Source organism: Cibotium barometz, chromosome 23 (assembly GCF_041138505.1).
Source record: "Cibotium barometz isolate CiBa-2024 chromosome 23, ASM4113850v1, whole genome shotgun sequence".
In the NCBI taxonomy this organism is placed as follows: domain Eukaryota; kingdom Viridiplantae; phylum Streptophyta; class Polypodiopsida; order Cyatheales; family Cibotiaceae; genus Cibotium; species Cibotium barometz.
The window spans coordinates 49,691,896-49,702,675 of record NC_141068.1 but is presented as its reverse complement, the minus strand read 5'-3'; the positions used below and the strand labels follow the sequence as shown (position 1 = coordinate 49,702,675).

Sequence of the window (10,780 nt, the reverse complement as noted above, 5' to 3'; positions counted from 1 at the left end):
GAATTCCTCTTTTAACATTTAAATATTTCTCATAGATAAAATAAATTTATCTAAATTTCATCTTTGAATTGAATTAAAATACTCATTAATTCGAATGTGCTAGGGATTTCTCTTTTCCCATCTCAATGATGGAATTTCAAATGTCATAGGATTTCCTCTTTTAACATTTAAATTTATCTATCCAAAAAGATAAATTTAACTAAAATCCTTCTTTAATTTTTAAATAAAATATACATTATTTTAGCATCCTAAGTTTTCTCTTACTTCATTGGAATACATAGATTTCCATTGTCATGGGGATTACTCTTTTAACATAGAAATGGATTACTAGAAATTCCTCTTTTTTCTAATTAACTATTTATGCATAAACATAAAAATTAAATTTTCCATGATTATAATGAGAATCATTCAATTAGTCTAGGATGATTAATCCTAGAATATGGTAGGAAGTCCTCTTTTCATATTATGAATGAAAATGATTTATGCGTTAATTTTTTAGAAATTTTGCCATAGCTCCACTGCCATTACTGATAATTCTCAATAATTTGAAAGCATAAGTTTAGTAATATTCCTATGATTAGAATAACCATTAATTGGATCAATACCCAATTATGGACTTGATTCTTAATTTTTTCATAAATTAAATAGCATAAAAGCATTAAAAAGCCACTTATTTGGCCTCTAATTTGACAAGCATAGAAATTACTTTTAGATTAGAGAATTGCTTCATGAGAAGCTTCATTTGAATATAGAATAGGTCATAGGAATGACCATTCTTTGGGGAGAGAGAGAGACATGCTTAAAAAAAATATTTAATTTAAGCATAAATGAAAATTTATGTGTTTTATCACCACAATTCATTAAAGAACTACAATTGTATTAAAAAGCCATTCAATTGAATGCTTCTCAAGCTTGAGAGGGGTTGAGAAGAGAGAAACATTTGGAGATTAAAGGAAAAAGACCACAAACCACAATTTACCTCCTATATTGCTTGATTCTTTGATCAAAGTAGAGGCTCCCAACCAATCAATTGGTTTGGTATGTTGATTAAGTCTCCAAGGAAGATTGAAGAGAGAGAGAAGCTCCAATCTCTTCAATTTGTAGAGGATTTTTAGAGGATAATAGAAAATATCATTATTTCAGTATAATACTGGCATGGTATAGTTCTCATATTTTTTACAAAGGGCTAAGGATCTATTTATAGGTGAGGGAGGCCTCTAACCAAGTCCAACTAGTTTCTAGAATTTTCCAGGTTCAATTTGGCTGAATTTGGACAAGATTTGGACCTAGTTTGGCTCCCTTTTGATTTGGTTTAATCTAGGAGAGAGGAGAGATAAAAATATCACAATATTTTTGAGTTTAAAACTCCACCACACATGTGAAATAGGCGCCTCCTTGAAGAGCCCCCTTCTCCTTACCAAGGTGTCAAAATTGAATCATTATACCTAAAATATCTCTTTTTTTTAGTAATACTCATAGTTTTTTACTAATAAACCTTTTCCTTAGTCAACTCTTCATCTTATGTGAGCATTTACTCATTTTTGGGGGGTTTTTCTTTTATAAATTGGATTTATCTCCTCCCCACACTTGGATTGATCCTATTGGCCCATAGGAACCTTAATTAGAGCATAATTCAAAAATTTTTGAAAATCTGGACCCTTAGGCTAAGGTCCTTTTTACCTATTTTCAATTAATTTCAATTGCACATTGGAAAGTTTTTTTTGAATTTTTGTTTCAGGGGAAACCATTTTAGACACTAGGAGGATTTTTTTATCCAAAAATATCTCAATTTTGGATTACCTCTCTCTCTCTAGACATTTTCTCTCTCTAGGTCAAAACAGGGTGAAACAGAATCTTTCTTTTATTTCAAAGAAGGGAATAATTACAAGATCAGAAGGAGAGGTTCTTACACCTGTACACCTCAAAAGCTAGAGGGAGGAATCTTACAAGTTTGGTTAGTTAAGACCTTGACTACGTTAGAATAAAATATCATGGAGGAATCGCCTATGTCTACTGGGCGAGGGAAGTTTTTCCGGATTCGGTTTTGGAAGAACCGAGGGATTAGTATCTTGTCCGAATATCCGAGGGCGAGGCCCCGAGTGAGAGGCTCTGCCCTACGCAAGAAGTGCTACTTCCACTGCTAGCACCCCAGAATTCGTTGCGCGGAGGGGGGCAGGGACCTTTCATTCATGGGAACTTCTAGCTATCTTTTTGTCTTAGGCATGGAAGAAGAGCACTCACTGTGGCATGGCTCAAAAAATTGGCCCTTTTCATCACTGCTTAAGAATGGTTACAATTTTGGTCAAGAACTCTGGCATGCTTTGAGGTTTCCTTATGGTTCCTATGATTAGCTCTAGGATGGGGGGTTTAGGGATTAGCTTAGGTAGGGTCAATAGTTTGTACTCAACCACTTACTCAAGTACTGGCTCTAGTTTAGAGTTCTTAGGCTTGTTTCTTTTCTTTCTCTAGCATGTGTTTGGGATACTCTTTGAGTTTCTTTGGAAGGTTTTCATAGTCAATGGGTTTCTTCTTTTTGGGAAGAGCTAGTTTGAACGAGAGATTTCTCGTTGTCTCCCCATGAGGGAGATATCTTGAGAGGTATCATTCCAACCACTTTCAATGGTCGTCTCGTGATGTCATTGCCCTTGTGGACACAATTGATCATGCGTTGCATTGCATACTCATGAGGCCTTTTTTTAGACGTCTAGTTCTCGTTCATTAGCCTTTTTAGGGACTAATGCAACCGTTGGGGCTTGCATCTCTGGCTTTGAGGGCAAAGCTTGAGCTTTTTGATTCTCTTCATTGCCTTGGGTGTTTTCTTAGTGGTAACTACCCTTAACTTGGTATGGAGTCTTGTGATGGCATTAAGGGAGACTGTGTGAATAAGTCCACCTTGTACACTCACAAGTTAAGGCTAGTCAAAGTGGCTAATGCTCTGGCCACTCGGATGATTGTCATTCGGTTGGGATAATCCTTGAAAGCATACTCGAATCCACACTTGTAGCATGTGCCTCCGTATGGAATGACGTTGGGATTTCGCATTGGATTCAGGGATGGAGTTGGGGTGCTAGGTGTTATGGTTCTATGAGGACACTAGGGACAACATGCTATGGGCCCTTACAATGGAAACATTATAGGTGGCCTACAAGCCATATTGTTGAGGTCGCACCATGCTTCGAACACAGAGGCATACTGAATGGCTAGAGGTTTCTTTGGATATCCATATGAATAATATTGCTCATATGAATAATATTGCTCATATGACTCATAACTCTCCTATTTTGGACTCTCTGAGTCTGCTATCAAAATCACCAAGTACAATTGTACTACTGTGGTTCTAGAAGGAACCGATTAGTGTGGTAATACCAAAGGTGGGTATGGCATTAGTGGCAGTGTGTAGATACCTCTCAATATAGGGTTCTGATGTATGGGTGCTAGGTTATGCACCAGTTGGCACATGTGGTTGGGCTAGTGGTGAATACTTTGGCGCTAGGCTATGGTGTTGGGTTTCCATGGTACCAACAATGAGTTGTGTCGTGGCTCCTATGGTGCTAGCAATGAACATAATATTGTTGTTGTCTAGGCCTCAACATTGGAACACATTGTGCGTGTATGATTTTGGCGAGGACAGATTGTGCAACCAAACCATATCTCTTCATGGGAATAGATGTGAGTGTCCTACTTGAGGTGCTGGTTGGGGTTGCCCTTGAGGTTGCCCTTGGGCTTGTCCCAAACACTGTCGGCCTAGACAGTCTAGTAGATTCTATGCCAACTCATCCATGCTCATGTCCTTAACTAGGACTCTAGCTGGTGTTGGTTGGGCACCCTTACCTAACAATGAGGCTTTGGATGATGCACCCCCATCTCTTAGTTCGCGTGGACGACTTTTACATCCTTGTCTTGTAGATTATAGATAGTCTATTACCTCGCGAGCACAACACTCATCGAAGATATAGTGCCTAGACTTGTAGAGATGGCCATGAAGCCTCTTGCCCTTAAGACCAATCATAAATCGGGTCGCCAATGAGTACTAACTACATCTCATATGGAAATACTTGGTTCTAGTTATATAGTCTTGTTAACTTACAGAGCCATGGCATAGTTTTGCTTGTTTTTCTATGCAAGGGATGTTGGAGAGGAACGATGTAGGTGCATGGGAAGCACTGCACAACAATTTTCCAAATCTTGGAATGTCCACAAGGATTGGTTTTAGGGAGCACACCTTCCCTAGCAGCAACATGTGTGATTCTTTTTTGGAGCCCTACCATGCCTTTTTGGGTGTGGAATAGCTATTAAAAAGTGCCCCCTTTTGGCCCTGCCCACTAATTGACATAATTATCCTATTTAACACGAAAAATAACACATAACACCAATAATACACTAGGTCAATATTTAATACGAAAAATTACCTCCAATATCGATAACACTAGCATGGTCCCAAACTCATATACCAATAACAATAGATCTTAAGTATTAATGTGATATCACCCACAATAACTAGCATTACGGTAAGTGCCACTTTTAAAAGCATTCTCAGAGAATCTCAAAACTAACAAACAAGATCTTTATGTACAAGGTGTTGAGGTGTTATTGATCCTGTAATGACATGTTACAAGATGTTGGACAGCCAAAACCAAGGTCACACCCGTGATAATCCATGAGATCATGATTTAGTAACGGACAAGTGAAAGGAGAGGGTGATGGCTATGTACACGGTGTTGAGGTGTTACTGATCCTCTAATGACATGTTACAAGATGTTGGACAGCCAAAACCAAGGTCACACCAGTGATTATCCATGAGATCATGATCTGGTAAGGGACGAGTGCATATCTGAGCACTCCACCTCCATGCATGGGTCCAATAACAATTTGCCAGCTGCGGGCAAGGAGAGGGTGATGTCCGGGGCCTGCAGGAGCTCGTTGATGTCCGGATAGTTACTACGTGTGGATTTGTGAAGTGTGTGCTTCCTGAGCCTGATCACAGAGTCGCGGACGGCCATCATGGTGGGCCTGTCGGTGGGCAAATCGCTGCTGCATTTCACACCCAGGGCCAGGAGCTCCGCGGCCTCTTGCAAAATTGGCGGGTCCGTTCCCGCAGCCCATTCGTGCAGGGCCTCTTTTGTCTGCCCGGACCGTTGAAGCGTCCGCGCCCACGTGTGTAAGCTGACCCCGCGCTCGTGAAGTTGCGGGCTCGTGGGCCTCATTCCTGTCACAAGCTCGATGAGCAGCACCCCGTAGCTATACACGTCAGCCTTCGTGGATATGCGGGACCCGGCTGCATATTCTGTCAGCGCAACGCCAGCAAATATTTACTTCTACAAATATATAAAAATATATTTTACTTTTACAAAATAAATTATTCATAAATCAAGCACCTGCCGGCTGCCGGGGTCACGGCTTAGGTCGGCAGCAGCATAATATTATATTACATGAAATAATATATTATATATACCCTTCGGTTGACAAAAGAATATTATTTTAAGTATCAAATTGATATGATAATAACAATAAAAAATGAGTGCGTAACGTGACTTCAACGACCATGCGTATTATATTATATTACATCGAGAATAATTAAATGTGAAGCCGGAAAGATGCACAATTCATTAAGTAATGCAATTCAATTTATTCAGAATAAAGTTTACCTGGAGCAGCATAGCCAAACGTCCCTCTAAACTTGCTGGCGCTCACATCTCCTGTATGGTTACGATCAAGAAGCTTTGCAATGCCAAAATCAGCGATCTTGGCCACCATATCCGATCCAAGCAGTATGTTCTTAGGCTTGAGATCACAGTGGACAATGGGTTGGACATACTCATGGTGAAGGTATACTAGACCCTCCGCTACATCCACAGCCACATTAACCCTCTCCTCCCAACACAGTCTATTAGTTTCACTATGCAAATGCCCATCTAAATTGCCTTCTTCCATGAACTCCATCACCAGTGCAACCTCCCCTCCCTCCACACAGTAGCCCAACACCTTCACCAAATTCCTGTGCCTCATTTTGCACAGAGTCTTGAGCTCATTCACAAAGCTCCTCCTGGCCTCTGCCTCGTAATAATCCCTCACATTTAGCCTCTTCACTGCCACTACCCTCTTCCCCTTTGACTCCTCCATCACGCCCTTGTAGCACACACTCACTGCCCCTGACCCTACCACATTCCCGGCGTCAAAACCGTTGGTTGCTGCCCTCATCTCCTTTGCTGTCCATGCCTTGAACCCAGGCCTCTGGATGTCAAAGGAATCTGATTCAAGGTCTTCAAATAGGGGCTCCTTTGAGATGGCATTCTCGTTCCTACGACAGCAACACCACCACAACCAAGCACATAATATGGCCACCAAAATGAACCCCCCAACCACACACACAGACACTATGATCGCAACTCTTTTGGAGTGATTGGAATGAGGATTACAGCTTGTGGATAGGGGGTACCCACATAGGCTTGGATTACCAAGAAAAGAAGATGAAGAGGAGTTTTTATAGACTCCAATATTAGGTATCATCCCTTGCAATGCATTGTAGGAGACATTCAAGGACACAAGGTCATTAAGGTAGCCCAGGGATGGTGGCAAGGAACCAGAAAGCTCATTTTGCGATAAATTAAGGTACTGAAGGCTTTTCATTTGTCCAAGCGCGGAAGGAATCTCCCCTTCCAATTTGTTTATAGAGAGATCCAACACTTGCAGCCCTTGGCAATCCCCAAATGCCCCTGGTATTTCACCTGTAAACTTGTTGCCTGATAAGCTCATCGTCACCAGCATCTGCATACCTCCCATGGATGAAGGGATTGTCCCTGTTAAACTATTGAAAGACAGGTCTAATAATACACTAATAGTGCCAAGATTAGCTAGAGAGCCTGGGATTGATCCTGTAAACATGTTGTGAGCAAGATTAAGGATCCCTAACCTTGTTAAGCTCTCAAAGATGTCAGGTATTTCTCCAGAGAGGCGGTTGTTTTGTAAATAAAGATCATTCAATGATTGGAGCTGACCAAAGGCAGTGGGGATTGTCCCCGAGAGTGAATTGTACGACAAATCCATCTCAGAAATTGAAATGCAGCCAGATAATTGCGAGGGGATTAGCCCTGAGAAGTTGTTGTGCTGCAAAATCATACCTTGAAGGCTCTCAAGCTCACCCAACCCTCCAGGGATCTGGCCCTCAAAAGCATTGCTGCCCAAACCCAGCTTTTGCAGGGACGTTAGATTTCTCACTTGCTCGGACAACCTCCCTGAAAACCTACTTGAAGTAAGCCTCAGGTCCTGCAAATTGCTCAAATTAAACAAAGAACTTGGCAAGGAACCCCCTACTCCAGTATATTCAAAGGTCAAATGCTGCAGCTGAGCGCATCCCCCTATTGAATCAGGGATTGTTCCTCCAAGTTTAGAGTTGCCGGTAAATGCTAGCCACTGCGCTTGATTTAGCCGCCCTATCTCCTGTGGAATGTTTCCTGAGAGATCATTATAAGGTAGCTCCAAGAACATCAATTTGGTACAATTCGTGATTGAGGCAGGTATAACACCAGTCAAGCCATTGTAATAGAGTCGGAGATCCTGCAACAAGGTTAATTTGCCTAATGACTCAGGGATTTCACCTGTGAGGGAGTTGTTCTGCAAATTGACCACCGTTAACATGGTGCAATTACCCAGTGTAGCCGATATGCTCCCTGTTAAGTGGTTATCCAGGAGTCTGAGCTGCTGTAAGCTTGCAAGTTTGCTCCAATCAGAAGGTAATGCTCCTGAAAGCTCATTGTCTCCAAGATCAAGCCAAGCAAGGTTAGTGCAATTAAGGATGGAAGCCGGTATGGTGCCGGTAAGGGCGGAACTGTAGATTTGGAAAAACTGCAGGTTGGAGAGGAGGCTGATATCAGGTGGCAGTTCACCTGTGATTGTATTAACAGACAGATCAAGGTAGGCAAGAAGGGTAAAATTGGTTAGAAATGGAGGCAACCTGCTTGAAAGAGAGTTTCTATTAAGGTCTATGTATTGGAGCTGGGTGCAGTTTGCTAATGAGTTTGGGATGCTGCCTGTGAGCTGGTTAACACTGAGATCAAGGTGGGTGAAAGAGGAGAGCTTTCCTAACTGTGGAGGGATTGGGCCGTGGAAGCTATTGTTGGATATATTAAGGTAAGAGAGCTGATGTAAATCTCCTAATTGAGGGGTGAGGGTACCATTGAAATTATGTGAATCTAAGAGAAGCGCAATGACATCTTGAGTGCCGTTAGAGCAATGGATGCCTGGCCAAGTGCAATAGTCTGATGAAGAGGCGGTGTTCCATGAGGCTAGGAAGCCGGTAGGGTCGGAGGAGATGGATGCTTTGAAAGCAAGAAGGGAAGAGAGGGTGGTGTTAATATTGCTTGCTGATGTTGAAGAAGACGCAGCAGCGACAATGGTGAGGGGGGAAGAAGACACGGCTAGGAGAAGGAAGAGAGATATTATGGAGAATTGTAGTGTAGGCGATGGCGAGGCCTGCGAGGGTAAGCTGGAGGAAACCATTAGAGCTCCCCGAAAAGGGAAAAAAACGACGATCACAAACTCTCACGCCGCGGAGAAGACGACGGTGACAATCTACTAAGGCACCCGTGAAAACAAACCCCCTCACCGGCCCGCCGGCCGCGCTTTCTTTATTTCTGCATTTCTGTATAAATGAAAAATGCTATATTTCTTTGGAAATTGCGGCGCTGCGCAGTGCGCACCTGTCACGGGTGACCCTTCACACGGTGACACTGTGCACAAACATCACGCCTTGTTTGACTGTTGTTCCTCCCACGCGCCATTTGATCATTTAAAACATGAACGTCCTTCTTGAATCTTGACCGTTCCTTGCAAGTTGCGCTCGTGTGAAACCGTCGTGAAAAACATAAGACTGTTTTACACGGACACACTGTTTTTTTACGTTTCGCATTCAAGAGCCGTTTTGTAATCTAGGGGCCAATAGTCAAACTGGAGTTGACTTCTGAACCTGTAAAAGTTAAAAAACTTTAAACCTTCAATGGGCCATGGCCCCATCCTTCCTCGAGTACTCACACTAAGCCTTAAGGGCTTGTTTTCACGTCGTACGTAGTTTGCCTTCCCAGACACATCCAGATGTAAATTCACAAGGTTTACATGGCGTTTCTAGGGTTGCTCTCTTAAAGTGAAAATTTGAAACTTCTAACTAGTACCTAACCTCCTCGTCTCTCGAACTAGCAAAACCAGTACCAACCACTAAAAGTAGTTGTATAACATTTAATGTAGGCTGTGAATCCCAATGGAGTGAATATATTTTCCATTCTAGCAACTCTTTCACAGAGGCCCTAAAAGCAACTTTACATGGCCTTCCAGTCAAAGATTTGCCCTAAAATCTGCTTTTTCGTTGGGTCTCAGAGCGCCCTCAAACTAGCCCTCCAAGAAGAAGAAAACCTACAACTCTACCCCATTAGGAGTCGACCTTGTGCAACAAAAATTCATTCTCATGCGAATCTAAAAAGTATCTCCGAATAGAGGGTCCATGTAAAGTCTCTCCAAGGATCTTGAGAAGAGTTGTTTATACAAGGCAATTGTGATGAAAATTGTCCTTTCATTTTCACATTGCACAATAGCTCTTTGTTTTCCAATGGTCCTGACGCCCCTCACTTAAAAAGTGAGTATAGGTTAATGCATTCTATGAGACCTAAAATAGTACAATGCCTAGGTTAACAACTCCAAAAGTCTCAATGAATCTATGAGACCTAAAATAGGGTAAAGCATAGGTTAATGCATTACCCTATTGCGTGAGAGGAGAGAATATATCTACATTCCAAGAAGCCTTCTCTATATGTGTGCATGCATAAGATCTACGTTCTCGTGTTTCTTAATATGTCATTTTGTAGAACACAATTTCAATGCACGTGATAGATAAGATCATCAACTTTTACTTAGACTCTCTAGCTTGATGTTTACTATTTCCTTAGGCACATCTCTTGTTTGCTATGCTTTTTTTAAATCACAACATGTTGTTTTTGTTACTATACACTCAATATCCCTCTCTCACACATTGATGTTTGGTGCACATTTATAAAGGCCCCCATTAGGAGGAGAAGCCATTGGTGCACGTGTCTTTGGTGGGAACCCCGACCTAAACGTTGATGGGGTCATTATTATGACCATTGATATGGTTAGGAGGTGGTCAAGAATTTGAGCATTAGTTAGGGCTCGGGTTAAGGGGCCCCCTGGTGGAAGTCCCCTGCCCAACAGTATGGGTTCTTTATTAGTTAGGGGCCCCTCTGGTGGAAGTTCCCTGCCCAACAGTATGGGTTCATTATTAGTTAGGGGCCCCTCTAGTGGAAGTCCCCTGTGCCCAACAGTATGGGTTCATTATTAGTTGGGGCTCGGGTTAAGGGAGCCTACATTGCCATGCCTCTTTTGTTTTCCAATATGCCCCTTTCTAAAGAAAAAAAAGTTTGTGATTAGTGAAGCACCTTTGGCTGTCTCATCTTAGAAAATTGATTTTTTGCCTTTGTAATGCTAGTTATGGAGCTCAACTCCATGGTTGTAAGAGGTAGGGGCCATGTTGGCAACCAACTCAGTACATCAATGAGTAGTGTGTAAAGGCGTTCATTCATCGAATATTGACATTCATATGAGATTATCATTTTCCTCCTTTTATTTAAAAATTCATGGAACATAAACATTTATATGAGAGTATCATTCTCCTTCTATTAAAAAGAAGAAATTACTTCAAGGTAGTGTTTGTTGTCTCTCTCCAAGAATGGATTTTTTATTAAACTTTTATCCTCCATAGCTACCTAGGTTGTCAAGT

General features: G+C 41.8%; 1 protein-coding gene across 1 annotated transcript; it reads right to left on the bottom strand.

The window, feature by feature from the left end:
* Nucleotides 1–4,564: 4,564 nt before the first annotated feature.
* On the bottom strand, nucleotides 4,565–8,589 carry LOC147626048 (uncharacterized). The gene is made up of 2 exons (XM_086817612.1): nucleotides 5,646–8,589; nucleotides 4,565–5,284 (listed from the first exon to the last, which is right to left on the bottom strand). The coding sequence occupies exons 1-2, from the start codon at nucleotides 8,494–8,496 to the stop codon at nucleotides 4,803–4,805; spliced, it is 3,333 nt and encodes a 1,110-aa protein (XP_086673738.1). The 5' UTR covers nucleotides 8,497–8,589; the 3' UTR covers nucleotides 4,565–4,802.
* Between the last annotated feature and the right edge of the window lie 2,191 nt (nucleotides 8,590–10,780).

Coding starts and splice junctions, on each gene's coding strand:
- LOC147626048 (XM_086817612.1), bottom strand. CDS start 8,496: ATGGTTTCCTCCAGCTTACCCTCGCAGGCCTCGCCATCGCCTACACTA. Junction 5,285..5,645: donor GTTTGGCTATGCTGCTCCAG/GTAAACTTTATT, acceptor TTGCGCTGACAG/AATATGCAGCCGGGTCCCGC.